This window comes from Pleurodeles waltl, chromosome 7 (genome assembly GCF_031143425.1).
Source record: "Pleurodeles waltl isolate 20211129_DDA chromosome 7, aPleWal1.hap1.20221129, whole genome shotgun sequence".
Lineage (NCBI taxonomy): Eukaryota > Metazoa > Chordata > Amphibia > Caudata > Salamandridae > Pleurodeles > Pleurodeles waltl.
The window spans coordinates 287985560-288012418 of NC_090446.1; the positions used below are offsets into that span (position 1 = coordinate 287985560).

General features: G+C 43.1%; 1 protein-coding gene across 1 annotated transcript in view; it reads right to left on the bottom strand.

Moving 5' to 3' along the window:
* LOC138304023 (protein-glutamine gamma-glutamyltransferase E-like) overlaps nt 1-26859 on the bottom strand; it is a 137675-nt gene that overhangs the window by 33835 nt on the left and 76981 nt on the right. Inside the window, exons 5-9 of the mRNA XM_069243675.1 lie at nt 24648-24776; nt 23938-24115; nt 13599-13737; nt 12481-12584; nt 4741-4983 (exon numbers count right to left, since the gene is read on the bottom strand). Of these exons, the coding sequence (XP_069099776.1) occupies nt 4741-4983; nt 12481-12584; nt 13599-13737; nt 23938-24115; nt 24648-24776 (793 nt within the window). The remainder of the gene's footprint in view (nt 1-4740; nt 4984-12480; nt 12585-13598; nt 13738-23937; nt 24116-24647; nt 24777-26859) is intronic.

Genomic DNA, 26859 nt, shown 5'->3' on the forward strand with positions numbered 1-26859 from the left:
GTTGTGTCATACAGTGTCTTAGAGTGGAGTGGCATAAAGTGGAGTGGCGTAGAGTGAAAAAGTGGAGTAGAAATGGAGTAGAGTGGAGTAGTGTGTCACAGAAATAGAGTGGAGTGAAGTGGTGTGGAGTGGCATAGAGGTAATTCTGCAGCCTGTAGAAGAGCAGAGTGGAGTGCCGTGGAGTGGAGTGACATAGCATGAAGTGGAGGAAAGGATCATAGAGTGGAGAGGCTGGTGCACAATCGAGTGGAGTTGTGCATTGTAGCGTGTCATAGAGTAGAGTGGACTACAGTGTTTATGTGGTGGCCAGACTTAGAGTGTCATAGATTGGTGTAAAGTGGAAGGGCACAGAGTGCAGTAGAGTGTTGTATAGTGGAGTGGCGTAGAGTGGAGTGCTGTGTCATGGAGTAGAGTAGAGTGGCATGTCATACAGTGTTATGTCACCAGTGTCTCAGAGTGGAGTAGCATGAATTGGAATGTGTAGAGTGGTTTAGTGGAGAAGAGTGGAATAAATTTGAGTAGCGTTTCGTAGAGTAGAGTGGAGTAAAATGGCATGAAGTGGCATAGATGGAGTTCTGTAGAGTGGAGTAGAGCGTCGTAGAGTGACAGAGTGTGAGTAAAGTGTTGAAGAGTGGAGAGAAAGAGTAGAGTAGAGTGTTGTAGAGTGGAGTGGCATGGAGTGGAGTAGAGTGCAGCAGCTCAGCATAGGGTGGAGTAAAGTGTCTTAGAGTGGAGTGGATGTTGTAAAGTTGGATGGAGTGGCCTATCGTAGAGTGGTGTAGAGTGGCATGCAGTTGGGGGCACAGAGTGGAGTGAAATGTTGCAGAGTGGAGTGGAGTAGAGTGAAGTGGTGTGTCGTAGAGTGCAGTAGAGGGGTGTGCCAGAGAGTGGTGTGTCGCTGAGTGTCTTAGAGTGGAGTGGCATAGAATGGAGTAGCATGTCATAGAGTGGAGTGGCATGCCATAGACTGAAGTGGCATGTCATGGAGTGGAGTGGCATGTCATAGAGTGGCATGCCATAGACTGAAGTGGGATGTCATGGAGTGGAGTGGCATGGAGAAATGTAGAGTAGACTGGAGTGGTGGGTTGTAGAGTGAAGTGGCATCTTGTAGAGGGTAGTGGGGTGTCATAGAGTGGAGAGGAGTGAAGTGTCGTAGAGTGCCTCTTGTCATACGCCAGCAAAAAGCTGTTCTCAACCTACACAGAAGTTATTCATGTGTCTCATTTAATCCTATGGATTCCAAAAACAGTAATATGCTATAGCAGTGGTTCCCAACCTTTTGACTTCTGTGGACCCCCACTTTATCATTACTGGAACCCGGGGACCCCCACTGAATCATTATTGGATTCAAGGAACCCCCCACTGAGTCATTACTGAAAGCAGGGGACCTAATATGGTAATATTATCAAATTTTCTAAGTAGTCAGGGACCCCTGAGGAGGCTTCGTGGATCCACAGGGTTTCCTGGACCACAGGCTGGGAAACACTGCATTATAGTTCAAACCCAGAACAAACACAGAGTGTGGTATAAACAACATGGCTGCCTTTTTATTTAGTATGGGCTTTCATCAACCAACGATATCGTGTTTTTTAATTCCTATGTACCATGGTACTCCACAAAAATACTGCGGTATAATGCGGCTGTTAGAAATGGGGTTTTTGGTTGTCAGTCAGGTTACTCTCTGTCCAAGCGAGGACCCTCACTCTAGTCAGGATAAAGCAGAATCACCCTCAGTTAACTCCGGCGCACCCCCTTGGTAGCTTGGCGCGAGCAGACAGACTTAACTTCAGAAGCAATATGTAAAGTATTTGAACCAGCCCACACAGTAACACAGTGAAACACTACGAAATGGACACCACACCAGTTTATAAAAATAGATCATATTTATATAAATCAAACAAGACTAAAATGACAAAATTCAAACATACAGAAGTCAAGATATGAATTTTAAAAAGAATAATAGTCTTAATCCTTAGAAAACAGTGAGAATGCTGTTGCTACACAAAGTACCTTGGTATGGTAAAATAATAAAGCCGCACGGGCGAGCGTGTATCGAAAATGGGCAGCGATTTGTCAATTTCTCACTCCCAGGTGAAACCGTGCATTGTTCCTCCTCTGGTCAACTTGTGTGCGTCGTTTCTTCTCTCCTGCAAAAGAGCAATGCGTTGATTACCCAACTGGCACCTCAGGTCCGGGCAGGCTTTGCGTTGATTATCTGCACCCAGCGATGTTGCGTTGAAATCATGTCACATGGTGTCTGGAAACCGCGCTACGTGGGGCTTGCGTCGTTCACGGCAGTCGATGTGGGTGTTGTGTAATTTCTCCAGCTGCGTTGCATCAATCTCCCAGCTGCGATGCAGGCAGAGCATCGATTTTAGCCGCGAAGCCGGCGGCACATCTTTTATCAGTCGTGTTGTGTGTGGTGCATCGAAAGTTTCCCTGCACGCCGGTCTTTGCATGGATTTCCGTCTTTTTCCACCAGCTTCACCTTTCAAGGGCCCCGAGACAGGTTGGGGTGCCATTTGGCAGTGCAGGACTCTCAGCGGAGAGTCCAGGTGCTGGTAGAGAGAAGTCTTTGATGTTCAACAGGAGGCAAGTTCAGTTCAAGCCTTTGGAGATTCTTCACCAGTGGGAAGTCACACAAAAGTCACAATTTGTCCTCTCTAAGGCAGAAACAGCTACTGCAGGTCAGCCCAGCAAAAACACAGTCACAGGCAAAGGGGCAGTACTCCTCCTCCAGCTCTCCACATCTTCTCCCGGGCAGAGGTTCCTCTTGGTTCCAGAAGTAATCTGATTTTCAGGGGTTTTGGGTCCACTACCTATACTCCTTTCTGCCTTTGAAGTAGACCTACTTGAAAGAGACGTCTCTATTGTTCACAAGATCCTGCCTTGGCCAGGCCCCTAGACACACACCAGGGGGTTGGAGACTGCATTGTGTGAGCGCAGGCACAGCCCTTTCAGGTGTAAGTGACCAATCCTCCCCTCCCCTCCAACCCAGATGTCCCATCAAGATATGCTGGCTACGCTCCAGCTCCCTTTGTGTCACTGTGAGAGGAGAGGTGCAAACAGTCCAACTGTCAATCTGAACCAGACAGGAAATCCACAAACAGGCAGAATCACAGAATGGTTTAAGCAAGAAAACGCCTACTTTCTAAAAGTGGCATTTTCAAACACACAATCTAAAAACAACCTTTCCCAGAAGATGTATTTTCAAATTGTAAGTTCAGAGACCGTAAACTCTACATTTCTATCTGCTCCCAAAGGGAAGCTGCGCTTTAATGATATTTAAAGGCAGCCCCCATGTTAACCTATGAGAAAGATAGGCCGTGCAACAGTGAAAACTGAATTTGACAGTATTTCACTGTTAAGACATGTACAACACATCAGAACATGTCCCACCTTTAACATACACTGCACCCTGCACATTGGGCTACCTAGGGCCTACCTTAGGGGTGCCTTACATGCGTAAAAAGGTAAGGTTCGGGCCTGGCAAGTGGGTACACTTGCCAAGTCGAATTGGCAGTTTAAAACTGCGCACACAGACATTGCAGTGGCAGGTCTGAGCCATGTTTACTGGGCTACTATTGTGGGTGGCACAGCCAGTGCTGCAGGCCCACTAGTAGCATTTGATTTACAGGCCCTGGGCACCTCCAGTGCAATTTACTAGGGACTTACTAGTAAAACAAATATGCCAATCATGGATTAGCCCATTTACACATATAATTAATAAAGGGAACACTTACACTTTAGCACTGGACAGCGGTGGTAAAGTGTCCAGAGCAAGCATAACAGCAAAAACGGAATCCAGCACATAGAAACAACCTGGGAAGCAGGGGCAAAAAGTTAGAGGAGACCATGCCAAGGATGATATATCTAACAGCGGCCCAATATGACACATAGATTTTGGGCCAGATGTAGCAAAGTTATTGCACGTCGATGCAAAATCCCCATTTTGCGAGTCGGTAACCTGGTTACCGACTCGCAAAACGGAACGGCGAGTCGCAATTAGGAAGGTGAAACTAAATGAAATTAAAATGAAACTAAAACGTTTCATTTTTTCATTGTGTAATGCATCTCATTTTCCTTTAAGGAAAACAGGCTGCATTACAAAAAAAAACTGCTTTATTTAAAAGCAGTCACAGATATGGTGGTCTTCTGTCTCCCGCAGGCCACCATCCCTGTGAGTGCTGCGAGTCGCAAGGGGGTCGCAAATTGCCACCCACCTCATTAATATTAATGAGGTGGGCCTTTGCGATCCCCTTGCGAGTAGCAGATGGTGTCAGGGACACCATCCTGCATACTGAATTGTGACTCGCAAATTGCGGTCTCTCTGACTCGCAATTTGAGAGTCGCAATTCAGGAATTTCGTACATCTGCCCCTTCGTCCCTTATTACCTAAAAACTACTGAACCAGTTTACATCAAATTACAAAACTGACCTTTTCAACGCCATAATCTATATTCCTGCAAAATTTCATGTAAACCCTTTTATTCATTTTGTTGTTACATCTGAGTGAAAATGTTTTTGGAAAACGCATTGGTGAAAAAGCGTGTTTTGCGACTCCCCTTTTTTCTTTGTAACCACTTAACTAATCACCAAGGAACTTTGCATCATCTGCCAATGTATAAAAAATAGGTCTGCAAAATGTTTATTTTAAGCGATGTGAGAATATTTATGAATAACTTCTGAGTCACATTTAAAATGGAAGCAATATTGATTAGCATGGGTAGGCTTTTTTACCTTCTGGATATTTGTAGGTATCAGTGATGTCGACACGCTCATCGCTGCCCACAGCCTTGGTGCTCATCATCTGCCCAATGTAGTAAGTATCTGAATGTACCCGCTCCTTCCTGTCAGGACCATAGTAAACCCAGTTGGTACGGTCAGCATTCACCTCTGCAAAAACAAAGGGGGCGTCGTACCTCAGCTGAATATCCCCCTCTTTGACAGCCTTGACGGAGGTAGGACCACAGCGAAAGAGTCCTGCAGCAAATATGAAACGGAAAGTAAAGACACACTGTGTAGCAGTACACAGGCTGAAAGCAAGGAGGCATCCATGAGGCACAAGTTTCTATTATTTTTTAATACTTTGAAAAATAACTGTATTTATGCCGTAAAATAGTACTTCAATAGCGTATTAAGGGTTTAAGATCAATAAAATATAGAATACACAATTATTCATATCTAGGATGTATATCTACTCCAAATACATTTGGAATATTTGTTTCTACTGTATGCCTATTTTTTTTTTTATGTATTGAGCTAATAAGTTAAATAAGAGTGTAATCATTTTATTAGATTATCTGCCAATTGGATCTAAACTTTAAATCCCTGATCGCAGAACATAGAGTGTAATGCTGTAAAGTAAATAAAAAAGTGAAGTGGGGCTCTGCAAACATAATCTCACTCAAGTAGGTTATGATATTAAGGGCCAGATGTAGGTAGGTTTCCTTTTGCGAGTTGCAAATTGCGAGCCCCAGCGACTCGCAATTTGCAACTCACAAAAGGAAATGCAGAAAGGTGTCTCAGACACCTTCTGCGACTCGCTATGGGGTCGCAAAGACCCACCTCATGAATATTTATGAGGTGGGTGGCAGTTTGCGACCCCATAGCGAGTCTAGGCACTTACGGGGATGGTTGCCTGCTGGGGACAGCAGACCACCATGTCGGTGACTGTTTTCTTAATAAAGCAGTTTTTTTTTTTCTTTTTTCAGCCCGTTTTCCTTAAAGGAAAACGAGCTGCAAACAGAAAAAATACCGAAACCGTTAGTTTCGTTTTTTTCAGAGTAGGCAGTGGTCCATAGGACCACTGCCTGCTCTGAAAAAATATTTATTTCTGCAGTGACAAAGGGGAAGGGACCCCTTCCCTTTTGCGAATGAGTTACCATCCACTTCAAGTGGATGGTAACTGCGAGTTGGTTTGCGACCGCTTTCGCGGTCACAAATCAACTCTACATTGCGATGCGGTCGCAAATAGGAAGGGAACACCCCTTCCTATTTGCGAGTCGGAATCACATTTTGCGAGTCGGTACCAACTCGCAAAATGTGACTCTGCATCGCGGAAGGTCTTTTGCGCCTCGCAAAGAGCGTTTTTCGCCGTTTGCGAGGCGCAAAAGGCTACCTACCTCTGGCCAGTAATGCTTATAGAGCACTACATAGAGACCACCTTCTTTGCGCTATTGAATAAAATATAAGCATGCAACAGTGATAAAATAAAAGGAAACTCGCTGCTTCGAGAAACTAATGAGTACTTGCTAATTAAAACAAGCACTGACAAAGCCAATAGGTCGCGGCCATGTTTACTGGCAATTCAATAGTGTGTTGACATTGACATTGGAGGGTGCACTAGAGTAAACAAAATCAGACTTGAAGAAAAAGAAAGCAACATATTGAAAAAATGACGATGGAAGAAAAGATGAATAAAAGGGGAAAAAATACGAATTGGTAGTAAATTAAATTTTAAAAAACCAAAGAGCACTCAAGGAGCCAAGAACTAGCAGAGCCAATAGGTCAAGTTTTGGCTGTTATGTTTTGGATTTGCCCATATTTATCAACGTTTTTGTAGAACAGAATAAGTGGACTACTGTTTGTGTGTATGTGTAGGAGCAGAATGCCATCACTTACAGAGAAGTAAGTTAAAAGGCTGAAGTGGGCTGACCCATTGCCTATTGCAGTATGATGTGATGGGTGAAAACAAAATGTGAATGACACAAGAGACTGATGAACAGGAGAGTTGGTAAAAGTCTCTATATGTTAGGAACATTATAACATTTTATTAACACCAGAAGATCTTGGCTAACAGCAGACTTTAAAATCAGAATTGCAGTATGAAACGCTATATGCAGAACAAGTTATTAGCATTTCAAGTGCTGTGGTAGGACATTAGACCGAGTCTGTATACAAAGCAAGTTATTAGTTATATTGCATTCATTGAGAGCAACAAGCGACAAATAAAGATAAAGTGAGTTATCCAAAGTGAAGAACTGGAGTTTGAAAGGGAAGTGCTTTGTTTAGGTAATCAATGCTCTTACCACCATAACTCACCCCTTCTCCCTTTATTGCTCACCATCTTTATGTACATGTACACTAATTATAAAAACATAATGAGGCCTGCATAGGATTTCAGCGCCAATGAGTGACAACATGTGCTTCCAAGCACTCTAAAACAGTATACCCAGAATTGGGCTTTGGAGAAAGGACGCCCTAGATGAAACCAAATTGAATGTCCCCTCAGACTTGTTGTTGGTGTTTTGGAAAAATGGGAGGGAAGAGTATACAAGAAAGGTGGACCAGGAGAACAAAAACAGACAAAAGGTGGACACGGCTGAAAGTGTTTATTGCACTCTTCTCTGCAGCCAGGTCAGAGTGAGACTGCTGCAGGCAGCCCCTGTGCCACTCTAAAGGTCGGCACCCTGGGTGTGGGCTCAGCTCTCCCACGCTAAAGGTTGGGCCTGAATATACCTTTTATTCAGATGCCAGAAGTAGATGCAGCATGTAGCCAAAACCCAAAAAGGGATAAGAATGGACAGACAAGCTTCCTGCAGAAAAGCAGGGAACTGACAGAAAAAATAAGGGAGATTGTGAAAAAAGGCGGGAATGTTGAAAAGAGGTTACAAGTCCAGCCCCACAGAGGGTACAACCAGTGGCGTAGCGTGGGGGGTGCAGGGGGGGGGGGGGGGCGGCCGCACCGGGCGCAACATCTGGGGGGGGGGGGGGGGGGACTCGAGTGCTAAATTCCACGGGTTAGGGGGCGCAAATTACTTGCCTTGCCCCGGGTGCTGACAACCCACGCTACGCCACTGGGTACAACTGCTTCACTCGCAGAACATGGTCTGCAGTCCGTATAAAGCCATCTCGGAACAGCTATGAGACACACTATCAAATAATGCCCTCACTGCATAAGGCACGATGTTCTTCAGAAGTACTGCAGACCTGCTCTTGATTAATACTCCTGAAAGCACAAAGTTTACACTACAGTCCATATAGAATCATCACGGAAACAAAACAAAAAGTGGTGTATTTTAATGAAATGTGTGCTTAATTCTTTTCATATTCACTGGCTGAGAAAAACAATGGCAGCCCGATAAAGCTCTGTGAATATGAGCACGTGATTTCCCGTAATATGGGAAGGTGTACCTGCGGGTGTGCAGGTTTATGTATCATGCACTTTCTTCCAGAAATGGCCTATGTAGCGGAAGAAGCAGTACAGAGCAGGAATGATGTCAGTGCGATCATTCCGTCGGTGAAGGGTGCATTCTAATTAGTGTGAGCCCCAGGTGTTCATACATGTTCCTGCTCTTGGAAAAGGGGTGTGCTTTACCAGGAGCACAGCACAGGAAGGGGAGGCAAAGTAAACAGCCACAGGGAGATTGATGGGGCAGTGCTGGAGGCCGCAGGACTACGAACAGGAGCAGGAAGCGGTGACTGGGGTAAACAGGAGCCAGACAGTGGCGGGGGATTATTATTATTATTTGTAAAACAACACTCATATCTATTAAATACAGCAGGACTCCTAACACATGGCGGAACGGTCACCCATTTAAAAAAACATAAAAAAGTAGCCCCGAAATGGATTTAAATGGATACTGCCTATGCTTAAAAAGTAGTTGAGCGATGTTCTCAGGTGGGGATAAAAACCGGAAGAGGCGTGACTTATGTATGCCCTTGACAAATGGTGAAACCTAATACTGGCACGACAATGGTGCCAGCAAATAAGAAGCCTGTGGGCGGGCCAGTAAGCTCAGAAGTAACTACACCATGTATTGGTTCGAGACAGCACATGTGCACCATCTAGAGCCGAGACCTAAAAAAAAGAGTTTTCAATAGTCTTCGAAAAGCCGGAATGGAGAAAAGCGTCCTGCCCTCAAGGGTAGATTTTACCAAGCCTTTTCTACCACCCACCTCGGAACTACGGATGCAATAAACATACTTTTTTTCCACAAGAATGCTTTGTGAAGCTGACACAGTTTGCAATCTTGTCCCATTCCGACAACATTTTTCCCCCAAAAGATCTTTTACTAGGGAATTCCCATGCCAAGATCTAAGCATTTGTTACTAACAGCGTGGTCTTTCTGACCTCATAAACAACTGCACAGCACTAATCAAAACAACAAATTAACCTGAGAAAATACACATTCCATGTATGAAGATTTATTGAATTTCACTAACAATGGCTACATTTCTAGTAACTTAAAGATGTCCATACATGCAAATGAGATAAAGGTCACCTGACAGGAGAGGCACTAAAATCTGAGTCTATCAAATTCTACCCAAGGGTGTTTTAATCAAATGGAATTACCATTCTCGATTCACCTGGTAACTTCCCATTTCCATCCCTTCTCCCAACAAGGGATTTAACCAGGTGTTACCTAATGAAGGGACAAATTTAAAAGGCCCTTGTTCCCCTTAGCACCACATTTGCTTCAAACATTTTGCCACAAATGTGACTCTAACGGGCCACTACCATACCGCCATATTTAAAAGGTGGCGCAGAGTAGGTTTGCGCCACCTTGTAGCCCCTTCGCGCCACATCATGCATAGTATATGTGTTAGACCTGACAGCCTTAGGGTAGTCACCCCTAACTTTTTGCCTGCCTCCCTCCACTTTTTGGACACTGTTTTTGCTGGTTTATAGACTCTGCACACTTTACCCCTGCTAACCAGGGCTAAAGTGCATATGCTCTCTCCCCTAAAACATGGTAACCTGGAATCATACCTGATTGGACTATTTAATTTACTTATAATTCCCTGATAATGTGCACTACCTGTGCCTAGGGCCTGTAGATTAAATGCTACTAGTGGACCTGCAGCACTGGTTGTGCCACCCACTTAAGTAGCTACCTTAACCTTGTCTCAGGCTTGCCATTGCAAGGCCTGTGTGTGCAGTTTCACTGCCACTTCGACTTGGCATTTAAAAGTACTTGCCAAGCCAAGAACTCCCCTTTTTCTACATATAAGTCACCTCTAAAGTGTGCCCTAGGTAACCCCTAGAGCAGGGTGCTGTGTAGGTAAAAGGCAGGACATGTACCTGTGTAGTTATATGTCCTGGTAGTGTAAAACTCCTAAATTCGTTTTTACACTGCTGTGAAGCCTGCTCCCTTCATAGGCTAACCTTGGGGCTGCCCTCATACACTGTTGAAGTGACAGCTGCTGATCTGAAAGGAGCAGGAAGGTCATATTTAGTATGGCCAGAATGGTAATACAAAATCCTGCTGACTGGTGAAGTCGGATTTAATATTACTATTCTAGAAATGCCACTTTTAGAAAGTGAGCATTTCTTTGCACTTAAATCCTTCTGTGCCTTACAATCCACGTCTGGCTGGGCTTGGTTGACAGCTCTTTGTGCATTCACTCAGACACACCCCAAACACAGGGTACTCAGCCTCACTTGCATACATCTGCATTTTGAATGGGTCTTCCTGGGCTGGGAGGGTGGAGGGCCTGCTCTCACACAAAGGACTGCCACACCCCCTACTGGGACCCTGGCAGACAGGATTGAACTGAAAGGGGACCTGGTGCACTTCTTAGCCACTCTTTGAAGTCTCCCCCACTTCAAAGGCACATTTGGGTATAAAACAGGGCCTCTGCCCTACCTCATCAGACACTTGCTGGAGAAGAAACCTGAACCAGAAACTACATCCTGCCAAGAAGAACTGCCTGGCTGCTCAAAGGACTCACCTGTCTGCTTTCTACAAAGGACTGCTGCCTTGCTGTTGCCCTGCTGCCTTGTTGAACTCTTGTCTGGCTGTGAAAGTGCTCTCCAAGGGCTTGGATAGAGCTTGCCTCCTGTTCCCTGAAGTCTCAGGACCAAAAAGACTTCTCTCTTTTATTTGGACGCTCCATGCGCCGAAAATTTAGACGCACAGCTTGTTCCGTGGCGAGAAAAACGCCGCACACCGATGCTGATCGACGCAACGCTCTTGGGCCGATCGAAAATCCGACGCACGGCCTCGCAAGGACAACACCGCCCGACCTCTAGAGGAGAAATCGACGCAACGCCTGCCGTGAGATCGTAATTTCGACCCGCAGCCCCGCAGATCGACATCCAGAGGAGAAATCGACGCGACGCCTGCCGTGAGATCGTAATTTCGACGCACCGCCCCGCAGACTGACGCGCAGCCGGAGAACAAGCAGGAAAATCCACGCACAGACCCGGGACATCTAGTAATCCCCGTGATCCACAGAAATAGACTGTCCGAGTGCCGGAAAACGACGCCGACTTCCCAGCGTGGAAAATAACGATGCAAGTCCGTGTGTGCTGGGGAGAAATCGACGCACACACCCTTTTTCCACGCACCTCTTCTCTTGTGGCCCTCTGAGGAGATTTTTCCACTCCCAACCAGGTACTTGTGCTTGAAAGAGACTTTGTTTATATTCTGAAGACTTAAGACACTTTATATCACTTCCCTGTGATATTTCTACAATTTTCCATTTCAACTTTATTCTTTTTGACCTACAATTATCCTGATAAATATTATATATTTTTCTAAACACTGTGTGGTGTATTTTTGTGGTGCTATATGGTGGTATTGTATGATTTATTGCAAAAATACTTTACACATTGCCTTCTCAGTTAAGCCTGACTGCTCGTGCCAAGCTACCAGAGGGTGGGCACAGGATAATCTTGGATAGTGTGTGACTTACCCTGACTAGAGTGAGGGCTTTTGCTTGGACAGAGGGTAACCTGACTGCCAACCAAAAACCCCATTTCTAACAATATGCATGATGTATGTAAAGGGGGCGTTCCCTCATTAGAGGGTCCCTAAAAATGGCACAATGGACTCGACAAGATTCCATTGCACCATTTCTAGTGTCATTTTTAATGCCTGCTTAAAGCAGGCATTATAATGAGCCTCCAATTGATTTCAATGGGCCTCTTAACACTATACTGGATTAGCGTCATTTTTTTAATGGTGATCCAGTATACCGTTACAATAGCATCAAAAAAATGAGGCTATTGCCCCTGACATGTGCCATGGTGTGCCGTATTGTAAATAGGGTGCAACCGTGGCAGCATTAGGGGACGCAAGAAAAGTGGAGAATCACAAGTGATGCGCCACTTTCTTGTAAATATAGACCCGACATTTTTAGGGAGGAAGGAAATTGGAAATGCAGGCCGGTAATTCCCAGACTGGTTGCAAACTCTCTTTCTGGCTAGACTGGGAATCACTCTGGTCTTGTATTGGAATCCTCGGTGCTCCAACATCCATGACAAGGCACAACAAGGTATTAATACAATTCGGCTTCAAACTAATCTGGTGGTGTAATCAACACAACGTTAAAACCCACTATTAATGACAAGGGCTAAGTGTGTTAGCACACATTTCTCTATGAAGAAACATCATCCGTTTTTCTCACGTCATTAACAAAATCGTGTATTCTTTTTGAGCTACTTGCACGTTTTCTCATACTAGTCTCCTAAGATTTCAGAAGTCATACGTACTGATGGCAATGTGACATGTTATAGCACTCTGAGGTTACCTTGACTTTCCTCCTGTGGAGTTGAGTCCAGTACCTGCCATCCGTCATAGAAAGCTCCCAGGTCTCGCCGAATAAACCAGGATTCATTCCACATATGAAAATTCCTGTGCCGATAAAAACGATAAGGCTGCATTTCGAAGTCACATGATACACATATGAGCACGTGGCAACAAAACACCAATATTAATAAAATGTTTAAACTGCTTGCAACCTGTGTAATTCATGTACGAGGCAGAATATTAATACACAGATTAATATTCTTTTATGGAGATTGCTTGAATACATTTTAATGGGGGTGCTCTTAAAGTAAAAATGTATTTCATCCGGCATATGTGAACATTTAGTAGATATTGTATAGCTTTCAGGGCTACATCTGTCTTCCCCGTTCCTTCTGGGGGAAATCATCCGAAAAAGTGTATATTAGTACAGATTTAGGATAATTCGTAAATTGGCACAAATATTGTTGTCCTGCCTTTTTTCTCCATTTCAATAGCATGTTTTTAAAGTGAAAGCTTGAATTCCCTCACACACCTTGGGAAAATGCGGCATGTTGTGCGTTTCCACAACTCCTGCCTCTCCTGGACGTGATTCATTCAAGTGTAAAATGCAGAGTGCAAGAAATTATAAAAAAGGCACTGCAAATTTTGTAGAAAACCCACAAGGGTATGACTGTCGATATTCACCATATGTGCAAGTCTATCACCAAGGACAAATTTCCACGATTATACAACATTTGTTACTCCGGATCAAATTTTGTGCCCTGACATGTCTAATTTTTCTGTTTGCAAGTCTGACTAACATGCAAAAATGATTCCGTGAATTCAGCGAGTGACCAAATGGGGCTCTTTATAGGAAAGGTATCTGCCAGTCCAAAGTGACAACTATGTTTATTTTTAAAACTTGTTTCTACTTTGCCATAAAATCATGTCCAGTAAAGCATTATTTTAATTTTCAAAATTACATATTAACACATTTGGGTAAACAAACACACATAAAATGCTACCACGGACTACAATGTATTATCCTACATCATCAACAGGAAGTATATTCTCCCACCTGACTGCACGCATCATGCTGTGCGATGACTATGTAATGGAAAAGGAGTTTGTTCAACTAACCATATGCTGTCCTTCGTCATGTCGTCAAGGAATTTGCCATTCTCATCGTAGAATAGGTCAATAGCCAGGTTACCGTCAGTGTTGTGAGCAGAATGGAAATTTGTGACTGCACGTGTGGGAATCCCCAGGCATCGCAGCACTTATAAAGAAATAAAAGAGAATATGTGAATAGTCTGCACTTATAATGACAACATTTAAAACTTCACAAGTTGAACGAACTTGTAAAGTGTGTGCTTCTATGTACTTTTGATGTCCTACCTGACAATTCTTAACTGCACACTCATTATCGGACTTTAAATTTAAGTAACTGAAAAAATGTATAATTATTTTACAAATTCAGCATGCTAGTGGCATAGTTCCATCCATCGTTGTGCCAGGCGTTGCTCCTCTGCTAGGGCGGAGGTGCGTCGCCCCTCCCCCCAGCAGCAGCAGCAGCAGCAATTCAACTTCTACAATAAAACGATAATAAACTATGTTTATTATCGTTTTATTGTAGAAGGGTCGGGCCACAGGCTGTGACGAGCACAGAGGGGGAGTGCTCAGCACTCCTCCTCAGTGCACATGTATCCTTGGCTGGCCATCTCAGGCCGGACAAACATATATGCACACCAAGATCTGTACAACCTGGCAACGCAGTGCCGGAATGGAGAGAGCAAGCAGAGTCTCTCAGTCTGCCTGGCGCGCCCTGGCTGGGCGCTCCGACCAATCCGAATGTTGCTGCCATGCTGCCAGCTGCATGACGGCAGTGTTCAGATTGGCCGCAAGGCTGGCTGGGAGCCTGTGCCTTCAACGAAGGAAAGAGGAGCTGCGATGTGGCGATTGCGGATTCAGATAAGTTTTGTTATTAATTTTTCTCCCCCACCCACCACAGGGCTGCCCGGCGCCCACAGTGCTCTACAAGCCGCTCCTGAGTTGTACCTACATCAGGTATTAGTGAGTAACTTGAAGATGAAATGTTTGCATTTGGAAAGGTTGATTACACCTTTTGTAATGCTCAATAAATTTAGCACCTTCTCTTGGATAATCGTAGTACAGTGCTTTATGGTTGTAAATCCCTCTTATTATTGTCTTTTATTCATCAGAGTATACTGTGATAATTCATTATGCTAAATATAACTTGTCTCCAGTTTCCAGATATCCAGGGCACCAATCAGGAGTCCCACCTTCAGCAGTTAAATAGTGATTAAGATCTTTGGGTGATGAAATGGGTTCTACTCTACTATCATCAAAGAATCCTGCTGAATTAATTGTCTTACAGGCACCACCAAGAAAATGATCCTCATCAACTTCTCACCTGTCATAAATATCTCACCTTCATCTCTCAAATAACAGTTATATTTGATGGCATGCATCACTTTCTGACAGTCAACCATGTACTCAAGATGAAACTGACAACGAGTGGGGAAGAATGGCATTCAGTTAAATAGGTTGAAGACAAGCTTGGAGGTACGAGAATAAAGGTAAGACTCAGGTATGAGCAATCAGCGAACTGGCAGCATTGCAGAAAGGATTGCTGTGTAGGTATACATGTAGAAAATGTGTGCTCTGGTCGGCCAAAGAGAGGTGATTTAAGATTGTATGTGGTCATAGCCAAGAGTGCTCTAACTAAATTCTGAAGACCTACACAAACGCATACTTTTAATTGTGAACATACTGAAAGAGTAACTCATGTTGAGTAGCAATCGTGAAACTTAACTGCAGGCAATTGTTTGAAAGGACTCTCCCCTTCCAAATGTTTGGTCTGAAGCTGCTGGTTTTTTGACTCTGAAGTGCACTGGGCCCTGCTGAGTATGTCCCAGTGCATCTGCTCTGATATCCCAAAATGTAATATGGCAAGAGACTAATATTTGATTGGCATATTTAACTTACCTATACGTTCCTAGTATATTTTATTGGATGTGCCCAGGGCTAGTATGTTAAACATGATAATGGACTGCAGTACCCAATTGTGCCACCAATTCAGTGACAAAGTTAAATCCTGCCTATAGGATTACCACTGCAAGCTAGTCGAGCACCTTTTCAACTACCAACCCGACGAGGTGAAATAAAACCTTTTGCTAAGTCAAAAACTTCCTTTAAAATATTTGTAAATCACCCCTGAAGAAGGCCTTTGTAATCCACAAGGCAGGATGCTAAATATGAAAAAGAAGGATTTGTTTCTTTTATGTTTCTTTTGTCCTGACAGTTAAAAAGCAATTGTTGTTCACTGTGGCAAGGTTGGTAGTCCCATTGGCTAACATGGGGTTATACTAGCCCAGCTGCTAAGTGCTAACGTCATTCTGGACCACCAAATATATTACTTCAAGGTATCAAATTCATTGTTAAATGAAGTCTGACTAAATGTGGAAGTCAGATTTAAAGTAACTTTTAGTAGAAAGGTGCCTTTAGAAAGTTACCGCTTTTTTTTGTACCAAAGTTCTAGTAGCCATATCTGATTCACTACAGAAGCTGTCACCCATGACAGCCTGCTACCCTCCTGCCAGGGTGTGTGAATGGCTCTCATGAAAAAGGAACAAAAGGTCTGCTGGAGGGAGGAGGATGGCCAGAGGGTTGTGGCCACAGATGGCCCAGCTTCACAGGGGCTACTGTCTCTGAGAAGCAAATGCAAGTCACACCTCAGCTTGCCCACTCCTTTTTGGAGGACAACGGGCTGGTATCTCGTCCAGAGGAGATAAACTCACTGCAGAATCAGTCTTCAAAGAGAAGTGGCTCATTATACTGGACACACCTCATGGATATGCCCGCAGCTCTGACTGAGAGAGGAAAGGTACTAACATTTCAAATTTGAGTAAAGAGATGCACTGTGGGATTGATTAGTGCCAACTCCACAGAAAGTGGGTAAGGTTGCACTGTGGGAATCTCACCCTGTTGGTTAGGGAATCCCCCCACTCACAAACTCAAAATTAGCAAAAATGTTGCACCCTCTAGCTTCCAGAAACAGAAGACAGTAGGACACAGAAGGGACAGGCGAAGGACTGTACCTGCTGAACTTATGGACCGCAGAAAGAAATACTGCACCCAGAAAGACTCCACATTCAGAAAGAGAACTGCTGCTCCTGTTGTTGAGTCCGTGTCAAAAGACCCCGAGGGCTGGACTGCTCCCACTTAAGCCAAGGACCAGTGAGTGGACTCCCAAGAGCTAGTTGACTAGCCTTCTGTTAAGCTTCAGGGACACAAAGGCCAGAGATGTCCTGTGCTTGTAAAGTGCCCAGCTGACAAATTGCAACTGAACATGCCCTGGACCCTGCTGATGTAGCTGTGAGATCGATCCCTAGCCCTCAAGAGGTGCTCTCCAGGTCCTGGTCCTGGTTCGGGTCTTGGTGCGGAAGTCTACTCTTTCTCCCCACAGAACTGCAACTTGGGAGCCTAAAGCAAAATATAACAGTTTTGGGGTAGAGTCTGAGGCTCATAGACTACTGCTACCTGCTGGTTCATGGGTAGCCTCAAACACTGTCAACAGTCAAGGTTTTTACAGTACCATTGGACTTCACCTGTCTGCCAACATCAAATCCAACACTGGACTCCAGCTCCCAAGGACGTCACTAATGAGGTCATTGTCAAGAAAAAGAATCAGAAACGTTTTAAAGTACAAATGCAAAATCTTCACCCTGACCAATCCAGCACCTGACCATGACCCTGACTCCATCGCTGTCGGACTGAAACTTTGACTTTGGCCCGGACCGTCACGTCACATACAAGGCTCATAGACTACCCCTAATAGTGAAAAGAAGTGATTTGCAAAACTTTTTTGGGGAATTGCAGCATTTTATAGGAACCTTGCAAAATCATAATTCAGGTTCCCCTCCTCAGAGTTTTGTCATTTGTGTGTCAATTTAGAGATAAAAATATACGCTATTTTTAGAAACTGGAGTGAGAATTCTATTGTACTCTGTGTTTTATTTATTGACTGCTTAGGTGCTAGTAAATGCTGTACACTTGGCCTTTGAGTTAACGCTAACTGTTCTGTGCTACAACTACCCTGGACTGAGCTAAAGGTTGGTTAAAGAAACCTACGAAGATGTAATGCAGAGTGGTGACATCTTTACTTGGTATGATCCAGGGGCAGCTCCTCTGTGAGAGAGGGGTAACATTGCCCCACTAATAAAAATTCCCCCGAGCTGAAAATAAAATGGTAATAAAGTTTATTTATTACCATTTTATTTTCAGCAACTCATCATGAACCGAGTGTCAGGACAGGGCAGGGCAATAGCTGCTGACTGGCAGCAGGAGGCAGATCTGCAGTTTAGTTTAAAGTGTGCATGTCTCTCTTGCGACAGCCAGCCTGGCATGTACTTTAAACTTCTCTAACCCAGCTGTCTCAAGACAGCAGTGTTAGAGAAAGCACAGCCCTCCAGGGCTCTTGTGAGAACTGAGAGAGGCCACTCCCTCCAATCCTGACACTGTTCTCATGCTGTATAACAGCATGAGAGGAGCGCCAGGATTAGTTAGTTTAGTTTACTGGTTCCGTGTTCGAGAGGAGAGGAGTATGCTGTGAAGATAAGTGCCTTTTAAAAAAAAGTTTGTAATTGAACCCACCCCCTGCTCCACCACTGTTAATGCAAACCACCCACCGCTAGTGAGATCTCGCAACCACACAGACCAATAATGTACTTTCTCCTAGTGATCATATCTAACAGCTGAGTGTAGTGAAACAATACGAAGAATTTCCAGTAGAATAAAGAACACTTGAAATTATTTTTTATAACTGGTTTTCGTAAAGAGGTGTCTAAAAACTATGATCACTTCGCTTAATAATAAACACCTGAAGGTAAACTAGCAAATATATGCATAATAGAAGTATTTCTTCCCCAGATGCTTGCAGTGGAGGAATAGTTCAGCCACACCGCACTCACTTCAATATATTTTGGGGGCAGCCCCATGACTTACAGTATTATTCCTCAGCCCTGGCACACCAATCAATTCCATGCAAACAATCTTGTGCAGAATAAGTTCTTTCAGTGTGCCAATGAGGACAGATATTTAGTTTAGTAACTAGAAGTCCTAAAGCCACAAAGAGTCTGGTAGCAAAAGGACACCCCATTAATCCATTAGTCACATCCTGGGATTGACTGTGAATATTCTGCCTACTAACAACATAAGAATCAAGGGGGTACATGTCCAGCCTCTCTGAATGTTTGGGCACGTCCACACAGAATGGGAAAAGGTGCCCTGCTCAGCTTTGTAACTGAGCAAAGATGGATCTAGACCCTTCTTCATTTTGCTGAGCCCAGAATGACTGCATAATCTGTTCAAGCATTTCAACTGAATGAGTCCTAATCGCAGGGAGATCACCAATACTGGAGGGGCTATCTTTATTTCTACCCACTGTGCATCATCTAAAGAGCCAACATTCTTTGCCCACCTGTCTCTCAGTATCATCAAGGGGTCACGAGTATTAGCTACTAATGCATGCTAAAGACTAGAGATGGCTTTACCCTCGATGGCAGAGAGTGTAATTTGCATTTCTTCAGGGTTATATTCTGGGAGGTTCGTGTGGGCTTCCAGAGCATGATATATGTGCAAATATCAATATTATTGCATGCAATGCATATTGTATGTGTCTACCAAATGAGATAGACAGTCCCGTAAAGAAACTTGTAGGGGCCCTCCTGCACAGTATATAGATGGCCTCTACCTGGACTCTCTCAGGAGCACTCCCCCGCCAGGGTACTGTGCTGAGGATCCTTCTGGATGTCAGGGCCTCCCTGCATTATGGGGGCTGCAGAGGCCTTTGTTACGCCACTCGAGATAGGGTCCAATATGATCTGCCTCCCAAATGTTTCAGAGCCTGGAGACGACAATAAAGTCTGATTCTCTAAAGCCAGCTAGCCCTGCTGTGTGTCTAATCCTTGCGGAGTGCTCGATGCAGCAGGCCAAGGTCATCTTCGTACCATGGGGGAGGATTAAGTGTGTATCTGTGCCATAAAGTAAGTGAAGTAGGCTATGTGGTTTTATACATTCCAGTTCTGACACCATCATGGGATACCCTCAATCTGAGAATAGTCAGTCATTTTTAGAAATAATTTGACTGGTTTAGTAGTGTAATTGGATGTCTGCTAAGCCTAGGCGCCTAGTATATGGAGGCAGGAGGCTCTTCCTAAATCAAATCTGGGTTACTTGCCAGCCTATAAAAACCTTAACATTGCCAAATTTAGCATCTGAAAGGAGATGATGTGGTGTGAGCCCCAGAGATGCTGACTCTAGAATCAGGTTTGAGTCTCAGCAATGGCTTAACATCCTGTGATTCTGGGTAATTCACTTATGTGCTAATTTATATTTTCACAGAAAGTTTTTACTCTGTTAGAATAACTGCATGGTGAATTTTTAAATGTCTGTCAGCCCCACGGACATTTCAACCATTGACAGGATTCACCATCAAGGTTGTTCCTGCCAATGTATTGGAACTTTGCTGTACGGCTCACTCAAACATGACTTACATCAAAGTTTCAAAAGGTTTTTCATTATTTTCAAAAACAAAACCCCAAATTGGGTTTTTGTTTTCAAAATAATAAAAAACAATGCCACCATCATGATGGGAGTCATCTCCCATGGCAAGGAGGACATTTTTAGTTTTTAACTGCCCCTTACTGCCAGGGTTTTCAGTTATGTTGAATGGTCGGACATACAGACATTTATCCAATATCCTTTACTCCCTAAAACTGTTGGAATAGTTTGGCCACAGTGGAGACAGAGTAGTCTCCACTGTTGCCAAACTATGGTTCACCTGCATTGAAATTTAGTGGACAGATCACAATGTTGGCGGAAAGCATACTCTGTCACAGTTGTGATGCCACAACATTGGGAGCACAGAAGAGAATTGGTGGGGTAGAGGGAGAGCTTCCATTGAGGTTTCCTTCTGTGCTCCCAATGTTGTGGCACTAGTTGAACCACAAGCCATGTAATCTAAGTGGCCACATCAGGCTGAAACATGTCAACCTTAATTTTAGTCGTATAGGATTAATTGCTGTTCCTCACAAACATCACCTGTTTTTAATCTTAACCTTATCCTTTTTTTTGGACACTAATAAATAGGAATTTAGGATACAAGGTAATTTTAACTCGCATTTTTCACTTACCTTCTCACTGAGATCATTCAGTTCATTTGGATAATTGGATACTGAAGTGAATGGAGACTCCTTGATGATGCTACCCACGAAAACACCCCACGGTTGTAACATTCACCATTGAGTATAGAATATGTGGTTGAGGGACTGTTGAGAACAATCTCAGAGGGCCTAGAATGATTTTGGTTATTAGTGTTTGGGCAATTGAAGCTGAATGAACCTTAGGGACAGCGTTTTTCTCCCTCCTTCACTGATTTATATGTTAGCCAAAGATCTAAATGTTGTAATGGGGATTTTAACAGGTTTAATGTCTGACCTATCCACACCAAGTTTAGGTCACCCATGATTAACATTAACTTAGCTTCTGTCTCTCAATGTTCTTTATTAGATGATTTCAATCGGAAAAGATGGGTTCTATTCAGGTGAATTGTACATCTATTGGGGTTGATGGAGCACTGGCCAGATAAGTCTGTTATGCCAGCACTGTCAGGGAAGACTGTATAGGTTGGTTTTGAAACATGGGCTAAATTAACACTTCCCTTTCTCTTACAATGCTTGTTCTTTAGGTTAATTGCCATTTGTGCTTTGCCTCTGCCAATCTGGTTGTCATCCCTCATATCTTTCACAGTGCTCGTTGATTCTCCCTCCTAGCTGCAAAACAATGGAACCCACTAGTTGCTAACATAAGGACGATCCCTCTCCAACTCCAGTTCACAAAGAGGTTCTAAAAACTTTAGATATCACCCCCTTGTTTCAGACCCTCTAGGCCACGACGACCTTTCAGGTATTTGCCATACTTTAGAAAACCTATTAACAAAACATACCATAACATAACGTAATGTAACGTAACATAACGTAACATGGCATGACATGACATCCATAGCACAATGGAGAACTCCACGCAGGGTAATTGGATCCCATGTGCAAACACAACTTTTCTACACAAGGAAAATTATTTTCCCCATGAAAAAAAACCTCTTCCTTACACCTTCAGCAAATCCGGGGGAGATCCATTAATCTTTCCACCCTGGAAATGGATATACACCAGCCTTTTGCTTTTTGTCATTTGTGAATGCCCACAAATGTTCTTTTTTGAGGCAGATGACAAACAACCATGACTTGCCATGTCTTGGACCATCCTGAAACAGCCAATTTCTTACCCCTTGAGCAGAACTTATGGGTGCAGAGATCTCCAGACCAGTAAATGGATTTATGATTGCCAGGATCCTTTTGGGAATGCCAGGCTAATGTAAAATAGTTAAACATGGTCATAAGCCTAAGTTTATGACCAAATTTACCTCCGTAAATAGAGGTCTATAACATAACATGGCTGGGAGGAGTACTCTGGGTATCCATTTGGAATATCAAATATGACAGCAGTGGAAGAGGGGAGTTGTGTTAAATCTGTTGGCTGGTGCAGAAAGGTTTTAAGTTTACACTGTGTAGGTGACCTTCAAATGTTTGTTTCTTTTTTCTTTTTGTTTTTATTGTAGTGCTCAGTGGTGCTAACTTGAGGAGGAAAGAGAAATACATCATTTGTGCAAGAGCATGGGTTCAAATTAGTGATTTTATATAGCTTGTTTCCAAAAGCAGGAAGATTCTCTGTGTCCGCCCACTCCCAACATAACGGCTGGATAGTATTATTAGACTTCACAGTCTCAGCAATTAGTTGTGAAAAATACAGTAATAACTTCATAGGCAGAGATCTAAATTAAGGGTGGACAGAACTTGCTGAGCTTCACTCTGCAGAATTCCACAGAATTACATATAAACTCTGTGAGGTTCCACTGAGTATGGATGATGAACTGCTTGTGCTGCAATTTAGTGCCAGTAGTGTGAGCATCACAAAAAAATCAGAGAGAATCGCACTATGAGTTACGCAAGAGTGCGTGGCCATTTGAGTTGATTTTAATACAGCTTAAGCATAAAAACTACTTGAGCAGCTGTAAATCTACTCAAGAAGCGTCCCTCTGACTCTGAACATTCTTGTTAGAAAATGGCGCAATGGGATGCCAAATATTGGTCCAATTTTCAAAGTCACACGAGAAAAAATTCCACCATGTGGCAATTGGCCAGACCATCAAGGGCCATATGTACGAACACATTTTCCCATAGACACAGAATGTTCAAAACTGCTTGCTACATCTGGCCCCAAGTTACAAAAATAGTGCAGAGCCAAACAATTCAAACAATTCCACGGGCAGAAGGAAACATTACACCCACACCTAGCCTAGATAATTTGAGGGAGAGTGTCATGGAAATATGGCTCAGGGGTGCCCCTTCAGCTTTTTTGAACTTTTGGTATAGCGGTTGACAATGGAGATGGAGTTCTATGAGGGAAATATCTCGGCACCCAGACAACCTCTGATTTTGTTGCATTTTTGGTACCCTGTAGTATGATCTATTCCCCAGTGTGATTAAAAAACACAAGGTGGCTAACATGCAGTTTTGGGGATCTGTAAGTCAAGACCAATAAACTCTTGTAATTGCTGCAACACAGCTCCAAAGGGCACTCTAGGTTGCTGCAGCAGATACACTGCCACACCATCTTTCAGATTGGTCTGTAAGTAGGGGCACAGTAACAAGGGTTCTTTCATGGGCATGCTCCATGGCCACAGAGTCCAAGGTGATTGAATGCAGAGAACAGCTCACTGAGGAGCTCCTATCTCTCACCATCGTGTGCCTTCCAATGAAGAGTTTTTTGTTAAATCATTGCTGTCCTTTGAATGACAATTTGCAGGTAAGAGCTTTGGTTATTAAGTCTCACACAATTATATGGACACAAATCAGCATCCACTTTCTTCACCAGGCAAATGGCCTACTGGGAAGAGGAGTGGCAAGCTATCAAGAGCCTTCAGTTAGTGTATTTAGGGGGATCGCATGTCGGCATGTCATTTCCCTACAGACAAAAACTTCGCCCTCGTGCAAGATAAATTGTGATCATGCTATGCCTTGGTTACATGAGCTGTAATTGGTTTGCACTTGAAAGGTGTCTTTGCCCCTTGACGAGGTTTTTCAAGCTATTTAGTTGACAATAACTGTTCAAAGTCCTCTCCTGATCTCAATAGATTCAATTTAAATATGGTAAGGAACAGAAGGCCCTACTAACCAAGCTATTGCTTTGACTTTTGTAGTACTACTGCTTACTTCTGAATTTGAGGGGAAAGCCAGACATGCTACATGAGTAAATTACACCTACATATAGCAAAATCTTTGTCAATTAGGCTCAGTGTATCTACACTTCTATTGAGACACATAATTATAATAAGACGTACCTGTGCACATCACTCCTGCAAACACCCAGCACTGACCATATTTGACAGGCTGGTATCCATCACTCTGCCACTTCCTAAGGATCTCAACACTTCCGCTCCAGGTAGTTGGGTCCACCCCACCTGGGAAATCCTTTTCCCATCTTCCCTCCACAACACCATATTCATCATTGCTATTTACCTGGCAGAGAATTACACAAAAAGAGAGAAGGAAAGTAAAAAAAGAAAATCAAAGGGAGGAACTGATGGAGAAAAATTGTGAAACGAGTTAGGATGTAACACTCTGTAAGACCCAAAAACACTCCTGGAACTTCACCTCAAATACATTTGAAAGTTAAATGCTGATTAGGATGTATCACTTTCAAAATATCTAATTATGTGAGTGACAGAAATCAAGGACACGAAGAACTGATATGTCAAAAGTGAAGCAAGACTCCTAATTTGAGAAACAGAATAAAAATAAGCAGGAAACAGAAAAACACATAGCTGCTTAGTATTAAGTTGAGGCCTAACCCCACCATTATCTGTTCTATACCATCAAAATGGTGTGATCACTGAAAGTTGAATTATGAAAATTACATGATATGTGCCTTAATCAGAAGCACTCAACACTAAATGCAGAGAAAATGGACAAAACATTAAACTGTACACAAATTACCGAAGTATGTTAATCTATTCTTCAGCTCTTATCACCATAGATAAATGTTACTCACCATTGCACTTACTATCCTGCCCACATACGTGGCATCATTTCTCTGGGAACAGTCGCTAACTGGGTCATTTCGATAGTTGGTGTTCCTATCCAGTAGTTCAAGGCAAATATTAAGAATATTATCTTCAAACTGCAAAAAACACAAAGAGGTGTTTTTTAGTAAAACTGTTTCCAGTACCCTCAAGGAGTACACCACTTTATCTCAGATGCTGTACTCGTTCCGTTTATAGTGAAGACAACCTCTGTCCAGCTTGAAGAAAGTGCACTTTTGTTCCTAGCTATCAAAAGAATTGTAGTGGGAGGCCCAAATACCAGACTTTCTCTTCAGTCAAGACACCGCAGAGTGACTGTGCAACATAAGGCTGGTTTCAAACCCATTTTAACAATCTGCATTCATGTCTGGGGCAGCAACCAGTTGCCAAAAACTATAACCCAGCTGGGCATGGAAGAGTGCATCCCTACATTTGCAGCATTCACTTTCATCTGTAAGGCATCCATGCTATACACATACCTGGACCCGACCCAAGTAGAAGTCTTTATGTCCAGGTTTATTTCCTTCTTGTGACAACAATCTTAGAAAGAAAAATAGTCTCATTCATCAGTGTTTCACATACAAGAAGAGAAGCAGAGCCACAACATCAATTTAATTGAGACCTGATTTAGAGTCAATTTCATCACCATCTTGAATGGGAAGATTCCTCCTGGTTTTAAATAAACTCTCACATAAAAAACAATGAGAGTGGCACAGGTAAGGAGCTGAATTCTATTCCACAGAACTCACCTGTAGAGTAATACCGTACGTATCATATGTACAATTTAGGTGAAGGGCCATACACAATATGGAAGCTCCTTAGCCATAATATGTTGCTGTCCAATCTCTGATTCAACCTTATTGGAAGACATTTTTTACCTTGCCTTACAGTTGTAGTACAAGCTTTTATAATTCTGTTGGTGAATGTTTTTTATCTCTGGGCTGTACATCTTGATCCCAAGCCACGTTCATGCTTAATCAATGACCCATATGCTTTATGATAATTAGTGGGACACCACTTTCTGGTTGCCACATTCTAGACATGATGTTCACATGCAGTATCACAGGATTAAGTTTTTTAGTACAATTACAGATATGGTCAGGTCACTCACTGATTACCATCTCTCTTTCAAGCATGGAATATCATCTTTTATCACACAGCAGGACAGATCAAATGCCCACTAAGTAGATGGTATGATGGTATGTGTGTAGAAGGTAATGACACCTTGTACAACAGTTTCACTAGAGCATCAAATAGGCATTTCACTGAACCTCTGGCTACTTGAAAAACAAATGCTACCAAATGGTATGTCAAAATAGCATACATCTAGTACCATGGAACCAAATCAAGCAAAGAAAAAATTCAACATCTATTTAGAACCTGATTACCATGTAGAATTATTGACAATCCCACGAACTTCTCATTTGCATAGCAAAGACCATCTTATAAGGTAAAAATATAAAACATGCAGACCTCAATTTCAGGGTAACCACATACTGTTATCATAGCAACCCATCAGCTCTGCCCTCCTTTAGGTCTTCCGTTCATCCTTTGCGCAGGTTTAAGTCAACATTGCATTGATTTTGCACCAAGAAAACTGCCTCTCCTGGATACTGAACCATGCCCTGCAGCCCACTTGAAATAATACTTATTTACCTTCATGACAGCACAATCATGGAATCTACATTCTTCTTCAAGGGGTTTATTCCAAATCATCATAAACATGCAGTGATTGGTACTTGCTATAGAAACCCACTTCAGAATTTAATACATCTAATCTCTTCACCACTTCCACAATCAGGTTTGAGACCTCTGTGGAAATAGAAACCACACTTGCTAACATTAGCAAAGATCTCCTTTTCATCCTAGGTGAAGAGAAGCAACTACTTTAATAATCCTTGATATGCCACTAGACATGACGGGGAAGACAATCCTTGCAAAAATACTCAAAAGACATCTGTTACAGCTTTAGAATGGAGCTCCACTAGTGGAGGTTTTGCCAGGCTGTGCCAGTCAACATACACAACAAGGGAGATATCCATGGAAACAAGCCAGGACCCTTGTAACCCACCTAGAGCCTGGATGGATGATGTGGGGGAAACAGTTAAAGCCTGATGAGTGATCCAAATGTCACGCCGAGAACATGAGCTTTAGTTCAACTAGACTGACAATGATGTAGGA